Here is a 20,042-nt window from a genome sequence, read left to right as displayed (position 1 = left end):
ATTGACTTACCTGCTCTCCAGTCCATCAATCCCCCCAATTCCAAGCCTCCAATTCAGCTTTTCCGCTCTATCTATCTGCTTCTCATCTCAGTCACTACACATACACCTGTCACACCACAATCACTACTTAAGGCCCCTGTCCACATTCTCTTCCTTGCCCTGTCCCTTCCTAATCTTTTTCCCCTCCCCCTACCGCTGTCTACCGCTGGAACTCATTGCCCACCCATGTCCCCTCCCGTCCTGCTCGCTACAGCAATACCCTATTCACCCCGTCCCTCACCACTTCACCATCTCTCTTGTCCCCCTCCTCCTTCCTAGCTCTTAACCTTCAACACTTCCTTCCTGCCATTAACCCATCACCATTCCTCCTAAGTGCACCCTGTCTTCGTCGCCTTCGTCGCCCGACCTCCCCCACCCTCCTCTGCACTCTCTTTCTCCTCCTCCTGCTATCCGCGGGAGACATTAATCCTAATCCAGGCCCCCCTCACCTGTCCTCCTCCTATCCATGCAAACGATTTGTGATGTCTCCAACCTCATTTCTATTCCCTCCTCCCCCCCTCTTCCCTCCCCTTCTCATGTGCCTTGTGGAATGCCCACTCGGTCTGCAACAAACTGCCCTTCACCCACGATCTCTTCATCTCTCGTTCCCTTCAACTGCTTGCCCTAACTGAAACCTGGCTCTCCCATGATGACTCTGCCTCAGTCGTAGCCCTTTGTCATGGAGGTTATCTCTTCTCCCACACTCCCCGCCCAGCTGGCCATGGTGGAGGCGTCGGGCTACTACTCTCGCCCTCCTGTGGTTTCCAACCCCTCCTCCTACCGCAGTCTCACTGCTTCTCATCCTTTGAAGCACACTCCATCCGACTATTCTATCCATTGCCACTCAGAGTGGCAGTCATTTACTACCCCCCTAATAAATCCCTCTCTTCCTTCCTCACCGACTTTGATGCCTGGCTTTCCGTTTTTCTAGAACCCTCATCTCCGTCCCTCATTCTCGGAGACTTTCACATACACGTTGATGACCAATCCAACCCTCACGCTTCTCAGTTCCTCACTCTAACATCCTCCTTCAACCTCCAGCTATGCTCCACCTCCCCTACTCACCGAGATGGCCACTGTCTCGACCTCGTCCTCTCCTCCCCCGGCCCTCCCTCTAATTTCCACGCCTCAGCTCTTCCTCTCTCTGATCATCACCTAATCACCTTCACACTTCTTCACCCCCCCCCCCTCAGCCCCGTCCAACTTTAACCACTACCTCCAGGAATCTCCAGACTATTGACCCTCCCACCCTATCCTCTAGTATTTCTAATCTCCTCCCCTCCATCATGTCCTCCGAGTCTGTCGACAAGGCTGTCTCCGCTTACAATGCCACTCTCTCCTCTGCTCCGGACACTCTTGCACCATTCACCTCCCGTCCCACAAAGCGTGCTAATCCCCAGCCCTGGCTGACCCCTTGCATCTACTACCTTCGCTCCTGGGCCCGATCTGCTGAACGCCTCTGGAGGAAATCTTGCACCCATTCAGACTTCCTTCACTACAAATTCATGCTATCCTCCTTCCACTCCTCCCTATTCCTTGCCAAACAGGACTATTACACCCAATTGACCAACTCTCTCAGCTCCAACCCCCGTCGTCTCTTCGCCACCCTTAACTCCCTCCTCAAAGTGCCCTCCGCTCTCACCCTCCCCTTGCTCTCTCCTCAATCACTGGCTGATTACTTCCGCGACAAGGTGCAAAAGATCAACCTTGAGTTCACTACCAAGTCATCTCTTCCTCTTCACCCTTCAACCCTCGCCCTCAACCAACCAACCCAGGCCTCTTTCTCCTCCTTTCCTGTCATCACTGAGGAGGAAACCTCTCACCTTCTTTCCTCCTCGAAATGCACCACCTCCTCTGATCCCATCCCCACCAACTTACTTAACATCATCTCTCATACTGTCACCCCCTCCATCTGTCATATCCTCAACCTCTCTCTCTCTACTGCAACTGTCCCTGACACCTTTTAGCACGTCGTAGTCACACCTCTCCTCAAAAAACCATCACTTGACCCTACCTGTCCCTCCAACTACAGCCCCATCTCCCTCCTACCCTTCCTCTCCAAAATACTTGAGCGTGCCGTTCACAGCCGCTGCCTTGATTTTCTCTCCTCTCATGCCATCCTCGATCCACTTCAATCCGGTTTTCGCCCTCTACACTCGACAGAAACAGCACTCTCTAAAGTCTGTAATGACCTGTTCCTTGCCAAATCCAGAGGCCACTACTCCATCCTCATCCTCCTCGATCTATCCACCGCTTTTGACACTGTCAATCATGACTTACTTCTTGCCACACTGTCATTTGGGTTCCAGGGCTCTGTCCTCTCCTGGTTCTCCTCCTATCTCTCCCACCGCACCTTCAGAGTTCAGTCTCATGGATCTTCCTCCACCCCCATTCCCCTATCTGTTGGTGTTCCCCAGGGATCTGTCCTTGGACCCCTTCTCTTCTCAATCTACACCTCCTCCCTGGGCTCCCTGATCTCATCTCATGGTTTCCAGTATCATCTTTATGCTGATGACACCCAGCTGTATCTCTCCACACCAGATATCACCGCGGAGACCCAGGCAAAGGTATCAGCCTGCTTATCCGACATTGCTGTCTGGATGTCCAACCGCCACCTGAAACTTAACATGTCCAAGACCGAGCTCATCGTCTTTCCACCAAAACCCACTTCTCCTCTTCCTCCACTTTCTATCTCAGTTGATAACACCCTCATCCTCCCTGTCTCATCTGCCCGCAACCTCGGAGTCATCTTTGACTCCTCCCTCTCCTTCTCTGCGCATATCCAGCAGATAGCCAAGACCTGTCGCTTCTTCCTCTTTAACATCAGCAAAATTCGCCCTTTCCTCTCTGAACACACCACCCGAACTCTCGTCCACGCTCTCATTACCTCTTGCCTTGACTACTGCAACTTACTCCTCACCGGCCTCCCACTTAGCCATCTATCCCCCCTTCAATCTGTTCAGAACTCTGCCGCACATCTTATATTCCGCCAGAACCGATATACTCATATCACCCCTCTCCTCAGGTCACTTCACTGGCTTCCAATCAGATACCGCATTCAATTCAAGCTTCTCCTTCTTACCTACAAATGCACTCAGTCTGCTGCCCCTCACTACCTTTCTACCCTCATCTCCCCTTACGTTCCCGCCCGAAACCTCCGTTCCCTCCTCTCTGTACCCTTCTCCACCAACGCCAACTCCAACTCCAGGCTCCGCTCATTCTGCCTCGCCTCACCCTATGCTTGGAACAACCTTCCTGAGCCCATACGCCAAGCCCCCTCCCTGCCCATCTTCAAGTCTCTGCTTAAAACCCACCTCTTCATTCCTGCGTTCGGCACCTAACCCTTACCGTTCAGTAAATCCAGACTGCCCCAATTTGACCGTTCACTTGTCTTCTAGATTGTAAGCTCTTTGAGCAGGGACTGTCCCTCTATGTAAATTGTACAGCGCTGCGTAACCCTAGTAGCGCTTTAGAAATGTTAAGTAGTAGTAGTAGTAGTAGTAGTAAGTAGTAGTAAATGTCACATCATGTGTTTGTACATGTTTATGACCCAAACATTTCATCATATATTTAATTTCATAATTTCATATATTTAATACTTTTTATACATTCATAATGTCTTCAATTATAACTTTATAATTTTATAACTTTATATGTCACATCATGTGTTTTTATATGTTTATGACTCAAATGTTTTATTATATATTTAAATTCATATATTCAATTTTATTCATTTATTCATGTAATTACTTTAGATGATAGACAATATATATTCATGTCTGCTCTTTTTGTAGATTCATCAAGACTCGTGAGGCAGGCCTTCGGGCTGAAACACGGCCGTGTCGGGTCGTTTTTTAGGCATCTTCAATAATGTTATCCTCCTTGAATTTACCTCACTGTTTTCTTTTTACTTCACAACAGTTCTAAGGCCTTCAGCTTCAAATAAAGTTCATTTAGGAGCACAACCGATCTAAGGCATTCAGCTTCAACCCTTTCCTTCACTCCTCGTTCTGGGAATTCAGAGGAGAGTGAAGGGACCCCCCTCCCATAGCTCTACCAGCACTACTATATATTCCACCTGGGTCTGGGCTTTCCTATCATGTTCCCTTCTCCTTCCCCAGAAATTTCCTCCCCTCCCGCATCAGTCCTGCTAGCATGGCTGCCCAGAACCCTTTTACTTGCTGCCCTTTCACCTTGGCCAGAGCGGACACCTCCTTAGGTTCTGGGTCTAACACAGTTTATTGAGGAAACCCCTTTTCTCCTCCCAAGGGCTGCCAGTCCATGGGTTCCTCCTCCTGCCTTCCTTCCAGCTGCTTGATATCCTCCTGATTGGACCTCCAGGGCCAATCTCCTTCCCTTCTCTGAGAAGCCTGGGACCTGTGGTGTTGAACACGCCTCCCAGATAGGTCAAGTGCCCTGTCCAGGGCCTGCTGGGAACTGTAGTCCTCCAGCTATCAGAGGAAGGGGAAAGACTGCCTTCCTTAAAAGAGGAGGGTAATCTATACCAAGCCCTCTGGGAATTGTAGTCTCCTGGGGATCTGAGATAAGTTTCCTCTCCCTGGTCCTTTCCCCTACAGACTCTCAGGCCCCCTCTCCATAGCTCCTTACAACAGAATGCTAAAAGAGTAACAGGACATTCTTTGAGTTTAAGTGGCTGTGGTTGCATTCCTAATATATTCTGAAGATAGTTTGCATTTCTGTGTCATTATTAAGTGCTATTTATTTTTAGTTTTCATTTGGTATATTCATGGAATGGTGTCTTGGTTCATTGGGGACTATTTATTAAGAAAAAAAATTAATGCTCTTCACAAAAGTGGAGAAGTTGTCCATAGTGAACAATTAATTGAAACAAGGAATCTTATTGGTCACAATGGGCAAATCCTCCATGTTTGTGGAGATCTTTCTTTTCTCCAGGACTAGGGGCAAGAGAGGGAGAGGTGCTCTAAAAGAGTGAGAGAAGTACTGCTGGACTAGGGGCGAGAAGAAGACATATTGCTAGATCTGGGTGGGGAGAGGTGCTGTTGGACTGGTGGTGTGAGAGGCAGTGTGAAAGGGAGAGGTGCTGCTGGACCTGGGGGAGAAGAAGAAGAGATGCTGCTAGACTTGGAGTGGGAGAGGGAGATGGGGAGGTGCTTCTGGACCTGGGAAGGAGGAGAGGGATAGATGTTGTTGGACTTGGAGCAGGGGAAGGAGAGTGAGAGGTGCTGCTGGATGGGGGGCGAGATGGAGGGGTGCTGCTTGACTGTGCAAGTTTGAGTCACATACTGCAGGAACTCTCACGCTGGCCTCACAAGATTTGAGACCAGAGCAAGAGTGCTTGAATCGCAGGGCTCAGACTTATACAGAGCCAAGCAACACAGAGAAGAGGAATTTCTTGCTGCAGGAGCTTGAGCTAAAAATGCTGTTACTATCAAGGATTGTGCCAGGTACTTGTGACCTGGATTGGCCACTGTTAGAAGCAGGATACTGGGCTAGATGGACGATTGGTCTAACCCAATATCGCTATTCTTATGTTCATATGTCAAGTCAACAAGTATGTCAGGAGCCTTGGGATGCTACAATAAACTTTTACAATTATGGCAGATTTTGATTCTTTTGTTCCCATCCTGGTCATCACCGCTTCTTGTGTTTCCTATCACCACTAACAGTGGCATCCTGATACGTTGGGTCTGCCAAGCTCTTTTTCTTGTTTCTTTAACAAATGAACATATACCGAACCCCTGCTGTAAATATCACCACATGCCACTGTCAGCAGCAGTGATCACCACAGGTTGCCTCCAGCCACTATGGGGCCTTTCCTCTGCTAGGTCCCACTGAGAGGGCAGGACCCAGCAGAAGGAAGGCTCCAGAGTGGCAGGAGGTATGTTTATTTGTAATTTGGAGGAGCCAAGGGAAAGGTGCTTCTCTTTTTGGCAGTGGCTCTCAAGAGGCGGAAGACACAAATGCATGGTCCTGGGGTCAGTAGAACCTAGAAGGTGCAATTTCTGGCCTGGGGGGGGGGGGGGGGGGGTTGAGGGAAAGTCAGCAAGAAGCTGCACAACCCTGGTGGATGCCAGAGGAAAGTGCTGTTTTGTTTTCCCATGGGGGAGAGGCAGGGAGCACAGATCTTTTCTGCTGCATGGAGCTCTTCTGCTGGGGCAGTGGCAGCAGAAAGCTCTGTACAGCCCAGGGGTCAGTGGAGGCCAGAGGAAGGAACAGCATGGAGCTCAAGGCACACTGCTTTCTGGCAAGAGCTTCAGGGAAGGGGAGATTTGGTACAGAGCTCAAGACATGCTGTTTTCCCCTGGTGAAGGAGGCAAAGCAGCTAGAGAGGAGAGGAAAATGTGTTGCTGTCAGTGGCGTACCAAGGGGGGGGGGCGGTGGGGGCGGTCTGCCCCGGGTGTCGGTGGGTGGGGGGGGTGCTCCGCCGTCTCCTGCCACCACCCTGCATTTTTTTTTAATCCATTCAGCGAGGGACGCAGGCAGCGCCTCGTGTCTGCCCTGCTGTGTGCTTTGAAAAAATAAAATCGCTTCGCTGGCGGCGGGCCGGCCTTCTCTCGCTATGTCCCGCCCACTTTTGAGGTAACTTCCTATTTCCTCGAGGGCGGGACATAGCGAGAGAAGGCCGGCCCAACGCCAGCGAAGCGATTTTCTTTTTTCAAAGCACACAGCAGGGCAGACACGAGGCGCTGCCTGCGTCCCCCGCTGAATGGATTTAAAAAAAAACAACGCAGGGTGGTGGCAGGAGAAGAGGGCTCTGTCGCTCTCCACGGAGGGGGGGGCTCAGATGGAAGAAGGAGGTGGGGGAACTCAGAGGGGAGAAGGGAATTGGGGAGGGGTGGGGGAGCTCAGAGGGGTTCGCAGAGGGGAGAAGGGAACTGAGGAGGGATGGGGGAGCTCAGAGGGGTTCGCAGAGGGGAGAAGGGAACTGAGGAGGGGTGGGGGAGCTCAGAGGGGTTCGCAGAGGGGAGAAGGGAATTTGTGGAGGGGTGGGGGAGCTCAGAGGGGTTCACAGAGGGGAGAAGGGAATTGGGGAGGGGTGGGGGAACTCAGAGGGGTTTGCAGAGGGGAGAAGGGAACTGGGGAGGGGTGGGGGAGCTCAGAGGGGTTCGCAGAGGGGAGAAGGGAATTTGGGGAGGGGTGGGGGAGCTCAGAGGGGTTCGCAGAGGGGAGAAGAGAATTTGGGGAGGGGTGGGGAGCTCAGAGGGATTCGTAGAGGGGAGAAGGGAATTGGGGAGGGGTGGGGGAACTCAGAGGGGTTTGCAGAGGGGAGAAGGGAACTGGGGAGGGGTGGGGGAGCTCAGAGGGGTTCGCAGAGGGGAGAAGGGAATTTGGGGAGGGGTGGGGGAGTTCAGAGGGGTTCACAGAGGGGAGAAGGGAATTGGGGAGGGGTGGGGGAACTCAGAGGGGTTTGCAGAGGGGAGAAGGGAACTGGGGAGGGGTGGGGGAGCTCAGAGGGGTTCGCAGAGGGGAGAAGGGAATTTGGGGAGGGGTGGGGGAGCTCAGAGGGGTTCGCAGAGGGAAGAAGAGAATTTGGGGAGGGGTGGGGAGCTCAGAGGGATTCGTAGAGGGGAGAAGGGAATTGGGGAGGGGTGGGGGAACTCAGAGGGGTTTGCAGAGGGGAGAAGGGAACTGGGGAGGGGTGGGGGAGCTCAGAGGGGTTCGCAGAGGGGAGAAGGGAATTTGGGGAGGGGTGGGGGAGCTCAGAGGGGTTCGCAGAGGGGAGAAGAGAATTTGGGGAGGGGTGGGGAGCTCAGAGGGATTCGTAGAGGGGAGAAGGGGAGGGGTGGGGGAGCTCAGAGGGGTACACAGAGGGGAGAAGGGAACTGGGGAGGGGTGGAGGGAGCTCAGAGGGGTTCTCAGAAGGGAGAAGGGAACTGGGGAGGGGTGGGGGAGCTGAGAGGGGTTCTCAGAGGGGAGAAGGGAACTGGGGAGGGGTAGGGGAGCTGAGAGGGGTGCTCAGAGGGGAGAAGGGGATTGTGGAGGGGTGGGAGTGCTCAGAGGGGAGAAGGGGTCTGAAGCTGGAACTGGGGTCTGACAAGGGGGCAGGAGGGAGAATGGGTCCATGCCTGGGGCAGGTGGGAGAATGGGTCTGGGGCTGAAAAGGGGGGGATGCAAAGCATGTGGTGGATGAAGGGGGCTGGAACTGGGGGCTGAAAAGGAGGGTATTTGGGATAAGGGGGCTAGTGCTGGAACTGTGGGCTGAAACGGGGCAGGGGCTGAAACTGGGGGCTTTAAAGGGGACAGAGAGAACTGGCTGGGGCTGAAGCTCAGGACTGGTGAGAGAAAAGGGCTGGGGTTGAAACTAGGGGCTGAAAAGGGGACAGGGAGAAGTGGCTGGGGTCTGAAGCTCAGGACTGATGGGAGAAAAGGGCTGTCGACTGGTGGGATAGTGGGGCTGAAAAGGGGGGCAGGTGGGAGATGTGGGCTGGGGCTGGAACTAGGGGCAGGTTGAACTGGGAGCTGAAAAGGGGGGGTAGAGAGAGGGGACAACAGACCCTGGATGGAAGTGGGGAGCGTGAGGGAGGGCAGACCCTGGATGGATGGGAGAGGGAGGGCAGACGGATTGAAGGGGCAGAGAGAAAGGGCGGATGGTGGGTGGAAGGGGGAGAGAGAAAGAGGGCAGACTGGGGCAAATGGTGGATGGGAGAGAGAGGGAAGACAGTGGATGGAAGGGGCAGAGAGAGAGAGAGAGAGGGCAGGCAGTGGATGGAAGGGACATTAGAGAGGGCAGACACTGGATGGCAGAGAGAGAGCAAAGACAGATCCTGGATGGAAGGAAGACAGTGAAAAGAAGATGAGAAAAGCAGAAACCAGAGACAACAAACTGTAAATATATATTTTTATTATTTTGCTTTAGGATATAGTATTGTAGCTGTGTTGTTTATAAATAGAACATGTAAATAAGGTAATCTTTTTATTGGACTAATTTTAATACATTTTGACTTAACTTTCAGAGAACAAAACCCCCTTCCTCAGGTCAGGATAAGATACTGTAACAGCACTATACTGTACTGACCTGAGGAAGGAGATTTTGGCCTCTGGAAGCTAAATGTATTAGTCTAGTAAAATGGTATTATTTTATTTTCTGTATTTGTTTTATTTCTATTTGTTAATTTGTAAAGTGGTGATTGGTATTTGTTAGTTTTTTCAAATTTACATCTGCTGTCTTTATATTTTGCACAGTACTAGGGACACAGAAGGCAAAAGTAGAGACTAATAGACGATTCACCACTGGAGACGTGAGTCCAACAGTCTTTATTATATCAAAGTTAACTTTGATATAATAAAGACTGTTGGACTCACGTCTCCAGTGGTGAATCGTCTATTAGTCTCTACTTTTGCCTTCTGTGATTCGTCATCGTAGAGAACTTTTCCTGTTCTATATTTTGGAGCACAGTACTAGGGGACATTTTCTGTTTCTGTGGTGTTGCATTTTATGCAGAGTCTGGCATCGGGGGTTCAGTTTAATTTTTGTCTAAATAGAAAGTTTATGATTACTTATTCTATAGTGGATTAGGGTGTATCTGTGTTTGTGAAAAAGACATGGCTTTCGGTTGGCATTGACTGTGCAGGATCGACGATCTGTACTAATCTGTCTGTTTTCATTTTACAATAGGTGAATTGATGTTCTAGTGCTCACTGTAGTGTTTAAGATGCTTTCCTTTTCCTTGTGTGACTTGTAGAAATTATTGCTTATGGTATGGTAGAATTGCTTTATAGGTCCTGAGTGTTTTGTATTCTCGGTCTGCCTAGTACTGGGTTTGGGGGGGGGTGTTAAAAAATGACCGGCCCCGGGTGTCAACTACCCTAAGTACGCCACTGGTTGCTGTTTTCCTGTGGGGGAGGGGGCAGAGAGGCAAGAGGAAAATACGACAGTGGGGAACAGTGGCGTAGCCAGACTGCCAATTTTGGATGGGCCTGAACCTAAAGTGGGTGGGCACAAAATTTTCTCTTCCCCAGCAAAATTTAGTCACACTAATCAGATGCATTTGTCACTCAGGGGTAAAGTGCTGCTTTTCAGTGCATCAGGTTTCAGAAAATAATTTATTTAATAGCCTAACACCCTTTTCAATGAGCTTTCAGAGACCAAAACCTTCTGCCTCAGGTCAGGTATCCTTTCCTGACCTAAGGAAGGAAGTATTGGTCTCTGAAACTTTATTAACACAGGTACCATATTACTTTATCCTAAATTAAAAATAAAATTATTTTCTTTACCTTTGTTGTATGGCCATTTACTTTTTCTCATTGTGTTGCTCCCAGTCTCTAGATTCTGCTTTCCTTCGTCTTTCTCTTGCCAGGGTTTCCTGTCCATTCATCACCTATGGCTTTTCATCTTTTCCTCACCCTTGTTCGCCACAAGCCCCTTCCTCTTATTCTCCAGTCTTTCCCTACTCTGTCCTCTCCCTCTTTCCATCCAGCAGCTCCCCTCTTTCTCTCCCCATCCTTCCAGTGTCTCCCCTCTTTCTTTTGCATACAGCGTCTCCTTTTTCTCCCTACTCTTCCATCCAGTGTCTTCCCTCTTTCTCTCCTCATGCTTCCACCCATCTACCCTCTCTCCTGATCCTTCCATCTAGTGTCTCTATCTCCTCTCTCCTTCTATCCAGTGTCTCTCTATCTCTCTACCCTTTTCTGTTCAGTCTCCCCTCTCTCTCTCCACATCCTTCCAGTCTCTCCCTTCTCTCTGCATCCTTTCATCCATCTCCCCTCTTTCTCTCCCTATCCTCCCATGTCCAGCAGCTCTCTTCCTTCCTTCCAGTCCCTTCTTCCTCTTCCTCCCTTGTCCAGCAGCTCTCCAGCCCCTTCCTCCTTTCCCTCCCATGTCCAGCAGCTCTCACCCTTCCATCCAATCCCCTCCTCCTCTCCCTCCCATGTCCAGCAACTCTCTCCCTTCCCTCTAGTCCCTTCTTCCTTTTCCTTCCTTGTCCAGCAGCTCTCCAGCCCCTTCCTCCTCTCCCTCCCATGTCCAGTAGCTCTCTCCCTTCCCGCCAGTCCCTTCTTTCTCTCTCTCCCATGTCTCAGCAGCTCTCTCCCTTCCCTCCAGTCCCTTCTTCCTCTCCCTCCCATGTCCCACCAGCTTTCTCCCTCCCATGTCCCAGTAGCTCTCTCCCTTCCCTCCAGCCCCTTCCTCCTCCCCCTCCCATGTCCCACCAGCTCTCTACCTTCCCTCCAGCCCCTTCCTCCTCTCCCTCCCATGTCCCACTCCCAGCAGCTCAGCCACTTTCCCTTCAGGCCCGCCCACCCACATCCTTCACGCACTGTCGCTGCCCTTTTGTCCCACGGAGACAGTGTTCAGCATTTCCTTCCTGCACTGTCTTCTCCCCAGGCTCCGCAGCATCAGTCCCTGCAAGTGGAATCCTTCTCCTTTTCGCCATCGCGCTGCACTGCCATACACACAGGCAGCTTCGCTCCCCCCTGCCGCGTTCATCCGGCCTTAAACAGGAAGTGCATCAGAGAGGGCCAGATGGATGCGGCAGGTAGGAGTGAAGCTGCCTGTGTGAATGGCAGCGCAGCGTGACGGGCGAAAAAGAGAATGCACTTGCAGCGGAGCTTGGGGAAGATAGGGCAGGATGGAAACACTGAACGCTGCCTCCGTGGGACAAAAGGGCAGCGACAGCGTGCGAAGGATGTGGATGGGCGGGCCTGGAGGGAAAATGGCTGGGCCTGGGCCCGTCCAGGCCCGCCTGTGGCTATGCCCCTGGTGGGGAACCTGAAGCAGAGTGCTGCATTGCATGGCTCAGGACACACTTTGCTGAAGCTAAGAGGCACGTTGCTCGGAGCATGCTTCAATAGAGCTCCTCTGCACATGCCTCTTCTAGCTTCTGTGCCTGCTCCAACCAACTGTGGCTGAAGGACCACATAAAAGGGAGAGGGAGAGATTCAAGTTATTGTCGGGGGCTGCATGCTGTGCACATATCCCCTGTTCCCATATATGCATACCACAGTTTGGGAAACTTTGGAGTAAAGTAGCATCCATTAAGGTAACATATTGCACAATTTTCATATCTAATGCATGTATTGATGGCTATTACCTTAACGCAGGTTAGGAACTACCCCTCTAATGGTGACACAAAGGTGTGCAATGAGTGTCAATTCTAAAACAGCGTTTAGGTGAGCCCAAGACTTTATAGAATACTAGTGTAAACCCGCTTTAGTGAGCCACAAGTTAAGTGTGATCACTTACACCAGTTTAATAGCTGGTGTAAGAGGATGTACCTAAGTGCACCATGCAACATGTGCGACTAATAGTATTCTATAAGTTTCATGTGCTGTTTGGTGCTATGCCCATGGCCCCATGCTCCACCCATGTGCTTGCTTCTTCATAGCACTTATGCACTACCTTATAGAATAATGTGTAGTGCATTTTGGTTCATATATGCCAATTAGGGCAGCACTTACACATGCAAGAAGTGCATAACTGCCCATTCTCATTTACAGAATTTCCTCCTGAATGTACAATCTATCCATCCAAGTTGGATAAGTATTTGTGTAAAGTTGTAAGTGGAGTTTTAGTGGCAGCATCAACATGGACAGTGCTACTGAAAATGTGTATAATTTTAAACAGATTTCTGATCTATTTACATTAAATGGCTGCTCTACAAATATACATTGACCTCAGGATTTCCAGTTCTTTTCGGCACACACACCTAACCAGTTTCTTTTAAAGGATATCCATAATGTATATAAATGTATTGGAGATCCAGTGTGCAAGTATTAATTATTGCTGTCCTGAAAACCGACTTGGTCAGATGTGCCTCGAGGACTGAGTTAGGAAATGCTGCTCTGGAAGAAAGAAGGGATAGGGAAGATATGATCCAGCATTCAAATATCCAGAAGGTTTCAATAAAGTGCCATAAGGTAGTATTTTCCATCAAATCATGCTGAAGGAAGGCAGGTTCAAAAGGAATGAAAAAAAAATGTTTTTTTTTTTCACAGAAAAGGTGCTACTGGAGCAGACATTCAGCAAAGTTAATAGGGGGCAAAACACAGTCACTTAGAAATGTTGAAGATATACCTGGAACCAATTTTTAAAAACTACCTCAATTCTGCTATTCTCTTTTCTCTGTGTAGATCTCCCTAAGGAAACAAAAGCTTCTGTCATTGAGAATTTAGACCTACGTGAAGGAGACTCAGTAACTTTGAAGTGTTCCAGCAATGCAAACCCAGCAGTGACATCCTACAGATGGTACCAAGGCCATCAAAACAAGTTTCTTCAGGGCAAGACACAACAGATAACCCTTCAAAACATAACCTGGGACAGTGGCCCCTATTACTGCAAAACACAGAATGCTAAGGGAGTTGGGTTCTCAAAACCACTGACACTTAAAATACTGTGTCAGTATGCTATTCATTTAATTCAGTTATTGGTGTACTAAGTTATAATTATTTTAGTCCTTCTCAATCAACAAAGAACTGTGATGAATTGTTGCACTGTCCAAATGACATCACAATTGGTTTATGCTTTGGTTCTAGAATGGGGGTAAGCATAGAACACTAGGGCATATTGATTGCTTTGCTTTCCTGATGGAACTCATACAATAGTTGCCCAAAATGGCTGAAAAGGGGTTAAAATAGCATGGGTGTGCCAATCTAACTTCAGAAGTTTGAGGGTCACGATCAGCCAACTCAAATAACATTTCCAATCAGGTAAGCTTTTATGTCTTTATGGGAACCCCTAGGCGTTATGAACATTTGCATATGGGGACTCCCATGTTGATATAAAGAGTTGCCTAATCTTAGAGAACATAGATGTGAGTCACTGAGCAAAAAGGTACCAAAAGGGCAGTATATGACTTACTTATACCACAAAGATAGAGGGTATCAATTGCATAACTCTGAAAATATTCAACCCAAGGTATGTATTAATTATGTCTTTAAATATAAGAAATGTTTATCAATAAAAAAGTACGTTTTTTGGAAAAATGCATTTGAAACATAGCAAACTTTTATAAACTTGCAGTTGTTAGAATGTAGAACATGAAAAACATCGAAGTTGTGAAAGAAAAATTGCATAGTCCCTTTCTACTGACCCTATGGAATACAAAACTTTCAAAAATGAAAGTTACCCAAATGTACTCTTCCAAACTTTTATAGCCTTTATCTCTGTTATTTGTAACTCCATTTATGGTACCTTTTCACTAAGCAGGTCACATGCTGATAGAAAAAATACTTGTATGGAAAGGTTAGGTATGTGCCCAGCCAAAAAATAGTTTGGTTCATGCTCATTTAAAAACAAATGTTTCCTGACTTTAGGGCATTTTGTTCATGCTCCTTTGATCTATTTGCGCACACTTAGGGGCCCTTTTTCTAAGCTGCAGTAGGATTTATGCACTAGCGCCAGGCCAGAGTGCCCTCCTAGCGGTAATTTCAGATTTGGCGTGAGCCCATAATGTGTGGATGAGTTATTTACTTATTTCCTGCTACACACAATGGCTCCGGCGGTAATCGGCCCTTGGCGTGCTCCTACAGGATCTAGTTTAGTATTAAGGGGGAATAAAAAGAGAAAGAGAGAGAGAGGGAAAAGCAAGCAGGATCTAGTTTTGTATTAAGGAGGAATAAAGAGAGAGAGAGAGAGAGAGAGAGAGAGAGAGAGAGAGAGAGAAGCAAGCATCATTAACTAGTTGCCATATGTACAAACCCTTTTCCCATAGTTTTAAACTGAAATTTTCTCTAGAAATAGGCATTTTTCTAGAGGTGGAAACTAAACAACCAAAAACTACTACTACTACTACTACTATTTAGCATTTTTATAGCGCTACAAGGCATACGCAGCGCTGCACAAACTCTTGTTCTAAAGGCAGTTATTTTCTGTTCCTTGGCTGCTGGAGAGGTAGCTCATCCAGCGACCTCAATTAAGTGTTAATTAAGGTGTGGGGAAGTAGAATACTTGCATAGGTTGCTGAATCAGCTTCAAAGAGCCTGTTTAAAAGAGGTCCCTTAGGTTCAAAACTATATAAAGAGGAAAGGTCCCACTGAACTTCTTTCTGAGAAGTTCCGAGAGAAGAGAACATTTCTCTGGTAAGTGAACGCTATTTTTCTTTGTGCTTTGGGAACTTAAAGATTGGGGTTTAAAGGAGGAATTGTAGGTTACTGTTAGGCAAAATAAAAATATAAAAAGCAAATTTTATCAACTAATCGCCATAGTCTTTTCCACTTAGTTTTAAAAACTTTGTACCACAGCATTAACAGATAGAATCTAACAGGCACTGCAGGATCTAGTTTAGTCTTCCCACCCCTAGGACAACTCTTCATTTATAGTCAGTTATTGTAATTAGGGTAACAAGCAAGGAGTGCTGTTACAGAATTTTAAATACATTTCATTACCATCTAAGAAGGAAACACTAACTAAATCATACAATATACTATCCGCCTTATTTTCGAAAGTGATGGGCGCCCAGATTGCGACCCAAAATGCATATAGACGTCTCCATGAGCAAAGGGCGCCCAAACCTAATAATCGAAACAGGATTTTCAGTGCGCTCTCAGCTCGCGAACGCCCAGGTATGGACGCCCTAACAAGGGGCATGTTAGGGGCGGTGTTACGAGATGGCCGCCTCCAACGTATAACGGATAGCGAAATGGTTTTGCATGGGCGGAAACATGGGCGTCATTGTGTAGACCCGAAATAAAAGCGACCAGAGTAAAGGGGAAATTGTCTTTAGACCCATTAGCGATTGTGTGGAGTTGGAGAGTGGCGAGATCGTTGTTGGGAGAGCTGAATTGTTGGTTGCAGAGAAAGCTGAGTGTGTTGAGTACCTGTTACCTTTGTCTGTGTGCCCTAGTCGGAACGTTTTCAACCTCACATGCCTCGTGTGTGTTTTACCTGTTCACCTTTCCCTACCCCTTCTAGCCCCCAAACCCAGATACCACTACTCCTTCCTCTATCAGCCCTTCCCCTCACCATTCACTGTTCCCATGTTTATACTGTATTCCCCTATCTCCGTTTGTCTCTTTCTTCCCTGTACTGCTGCAGCTGTGTGTGTGAACACAGTCATTTCCTGTTTGGTGAGTGAGTGGCCAGAGGGTGTGGTGGGAGTGAGCTTCTGTGTGGTCCTGTTGTGTGACTACTACTACTACTACTTGCACTGGTGGGGAAATGGAGGCACTAAATTCACTGGTGGCTTGCATGTTGGAGGAAGAGGCCATACACCGCAGGAGGTACTCACGGCCCCGAGTGTTCAGGACCCGCACCACTTTCTTAGACCTCACTGACCAGCAGTGTCTGACAAGGTACCGTTTCGATAGGGCGACCATTCAGCAGCTTTGTGAGCAGCTCCAACCCCTCCTTCAGCCCAGGACCCATAGAAATAACTCCATCCCTGACCACCTGAAAATCACTGCATCTCTCTCTGTTCTGGCCACTGGGAGTTTCCAGTCTGTATTAGCTGTTAACACAGGTCTCACCCAGGCTTCTATTTCAAACTGTCTCACCCACTTCCTGGATGCTTTCCTTACCCACACCTCTCACTACATCACTTTCCCCAGCACCCCCCAGGCCCTGCACAACAACATGGCTGCCTTCTATGCTGTATCTCACTTCCCCTCAGTTATAGGTGTGACTGACTGCACACATGTTGCATTGAGACCCCCCCGGGCACGAGAGGCCACTTACAGAAACCGTAAAGCATTTCATTAGATGAACATGCAAGTGGTGTGTGATGCCCAGGGGGAGATCATAGATATGTGTGCCCACTACCCTGGTTCGACCCATGATGCATATGTAATGCAGCACTCAGGCATCTTCCGGAGGTTTGAGCAAGGGGAGATCACCGGTGGATGGCTACTAGGTAAGTGCAGCATGGATCTACCCAAACTATACCTCCTCCACTGGGCAACCCTCAGCACTGTTTTCCTCCAGCTCACTCCACAACCCACTATTCTCAACTCCCCCCCCCCCCCCCCCCACAAGGTACCCGCTCCAAACAGTACACACTCATCTTTCTCATTCTGTTTCTCCCCAAAGGTGACCGAGGCTACCCACAGAGGACTTGGCTCATGACCCCCGTGGTGCACCCACAACCAGGGTCAAAAGAGACATACAACGCCAGACATCCGAGCACTCGTGAGATTATTGAGCGGACCTTTGGGCTACTGAAGAACAGTTTCCGCTGTCTGGACCGTTCTGGAGGGGAGCTCCTGTACAGCCCCCAAAAGGTGGCCAAGATCTTCGTGGCCTGCTGCATGTTACACAATTTGGCCCTGCGCAGAGGACAGGCCCTCCCAGAGGAGCCACAGCCACCAGAGGAGCAGGCCCCAAATGACCAGGATCAGGAGCCTCCTCCACCTCCCACCCACAGAGCAGAGCTCACTGCTCACCAGCTGGGTGGTCAGAGCCAGACAAAGACTCATCGAAACAAGTTTTCTGTGAGAGTAAGTTGACATTTATTTCTATCAATCACATAAGTATTTACATAACACCACCACCCCACCCCCACCCCCACAAACCCTCACCCTCCACTCCAGCATGTCCCATCACTTTCCCCGTCCCCTCCTACCCCTCCCACTGTGTTCCTTTGCAGCTGGTGCTGCAGGGGAAGTCTGTTCAGACTCCTCTGATGGGCTGCTCCCACTGTCCTCCTCTGTCTCCACACGGCAGCCTGCTGCCTCGGCTGCCCTGTGGAAGTCCGGCCACCTTGTGGGCTGGAGCCTGGCCACAGGACCCAGAAGGGGAGCTGGTGTGGTGGGTGCTGCACCAGTGGCTGGAGAGGCGGACGATCTCAATGACCACCTCTTAGCTGGTGGTTGCTGGCCACTGGAGGAAGTGGAGGCCAGTTGTTGGTGCTGCCTCACGGCTGGAGTAGGTGGTGTGAGGTCAGGGCACAGGCCCTTGATGCTATGCTCCAGCCGTTGGAGTTGCTGGAGCATAGCATGTTGGGCCTGGAGCACCTCCTGGTGGGCTTCCCGCTGCGCCTGGAGCACTTCCTGGTGGGCTTGCCGCTGCACCTGGAGCACTTCCTGGTGGGATTCCCGCTGCGCCTGGAGTGCTTCCCGCTGCAGCTGTAATTTCTGCCGCCGATACTCCTCCATGTGCACATTGTGCCGCAGCAATTGAGTGGCCATGCACAGTAGTTGCCTCCTCTGACTGGATGGCCTGTGGCGAGGAGCTGCCCCCTTTCTTCATCCTCTTCATCAGCAAAGGCTACAGGTGATGGAGGGACAGCCTCTACTGCTGCTGGTGCAGGTGGTGGAGGTTGAGCCTCTACTGCTGCTTCTGCTGCTGCAGGTGGTGGAAGTAGAGCCTCTACTGCTGCTTCTGCTGCTGCAGGTGGTGGAGGTTGAGCCTCTACTGCTGCTTCTGCTGCTGCAGGTGGTGGAGGCTGAGCCTCTACTGCTGCTGTACTGCTTTGCTGGGACTGCAGACCACTAGGGCCAGCCTCATCAGAGTCATCACTTGTATAGTACAAGGGGAGGAAGTGTGTTGGTGAAAATAACCCACTTTTGTCTTTAAGCATTCATATACATTGCCCCACACTTGATGACCCAGCAAAGAGATGGTGAGGAGGAATGGGATTGGCACCGATGTGTAAGAGAGCCCCACAGGCAGCTGGGTAGAGGTGGTGGATGGAGAACCAAGAGAAGGACACCGCTCACAAATTGTGGACAAGCTGTTTGTTGTATATTTGTTAAAGTGAAGGACATTTGAACATGTCTTGTTTTACTACTGACTTGCTAGACTGTCTAGACCTGCTTTATGAACCAGGTTACTTGCTCCTTACGTTTCATGCATGTGGCCCACAGTGACTAGAGCATAGAGGTGTGGGAAGGAAATATGCAGAGTTTGATGAGGGGAAAAGAGGAGGGAATGGGGAAGGGCCCCAAAGCTGTGAAACAGTAGTAACCTACACACACTACTACTACCACTCCTCAAATACAGCTTCCAATCTAATTAACAGACACAGACAGGACAAGTAAGAGGTAAGGGAATTACTAAGGTGGGTATAGTGAGTAAGGGTACTGAGCAAGTGAGTAGTGGTTAGGAGGTAAACACAGCATCATAAAGGTGGGCTTTTATTCTAGATATGAAGACAGTCAGAGACGCACATTGCTTAAACTCCTCCCCCCAACTCCCTCCTCCTGCCCCCCACTCCCCAACTCCCTCCTCCTGTCCCCAACTTGTGTAACACAGTGTAGTGCAGCACAACAGATACCCCAGCTTCATAATGGTCAACCTACCTGAGCCCTCAGGCTGTGCAGAGGTGTCAAGGGAGCCGATCCCGTGGATGCCGTCCTGGGGTAAGAGGCCGTGAATCATGCGCTCCACAGGGGTGAGGTTCGCGGTTTCATCTGCTGGGGGGTTGCCACCAGCCTTCCTCCTCACATCCCGCCTCAGCTTGTGCCACTTGCATTTGCAGTCTTCGACGTCTCTCCCACAATGGAAGACTGCATTCAGGCGGTCCCTTACCGCCTCCCATTCGCGCTGCTTTATAGTTGCAGCCAGCCTCTGGCCTGTGGGAGCAAAGAGATTGCTGTGTCTTTGCTCGATCTCCTGCACCAGTAGCTCCACTTCACCATCACTGAAATTACCCTTCCGGGTCAGGGGCTGGTGTGGCGGCATTGTACCAATGGGTTTCGATAATACGGAGAGGGGCGTCTAAATAGTCAGCAGGAACGCCCATGTAGGAACAGGATAGGCGGGCCTTAGATGGGCGGACTAATTTCGATTAAGCTCAAAATTCCTAAATGTGTCCAGCTGCTCTAGCGATTTGGGCCGCGTGATTTTGATTATGGGTAGAGAACTATGGGCGTCCCCAGCTGCATTCCCTTTATTGATGGCCCTTTAAAATGGCGTTCTCTGTGCTTGCACCTTTGCGGTTTTTCTTTACATTATTTCAAAGTGTTTTAGCTTCACTTATACTAACCTTTGTTTTTGGCACTGTATGCTTTTGTACAAGTGTTTATTTTGGGGGGTTGTTATTTGTGGTTGCCCTCAGCCACTACCACTTCCGTTTGCAGTCTTCCACATCCCTTGAGCCTCCCTTACTGTCTGCCATTCTCTCTGCCTGGTTGTAGCAGCCAGTCTGTGG

At 49.5% G+C, this 20,042-nt stretch overlaps 1 protein-coding gene across 5 annotated transcripts in view; it reads left to right on the top strand.

Moving 5' to 3' along the window:
* LOC115476680 (sialoadhesin-like) overlaps positions 1–20,042 on the top strand; it is a 171,961-nt gene that overhangs the window by 86,257 nt on the left and 65,662 nt on the right. For all 5 annotated transcript variants that reach the window (XR_003943219.1, XM_030213191.1, XM_030213190.1 and 2 more), the window contains exon 4: positions 13,090–13,353. Coding sequence is in view for 4 of the 5 variants with exons in the window: in XM_030213191.1 (XP_030069051.1) it covers positions 13,090–13,353 (264 nt within the window). In the remaining variant the exon portion in view is untranslated. The remainder of the gene's footprint in view (positions 1–13,089; positions 13,354–20,042) is intronic.

Source organism: Microcaecilia unicolor, chromosome 8 (genome assembly GCF_901765095.1).
Source record: "Microcaecilia unicolor chromosome 8, aMicUni1.1, whole genome shotgun sequence".
Lineage (NCBI taxonomy): Eukaryota > Metazoa > Chordata > Amphibia > Gymnophiona > Siphonopidae > Microcaecilia > Microcaecilia unicolor.
This window is presented reverse-complemented; position numbering and strand designations above follow the sequence as displayed.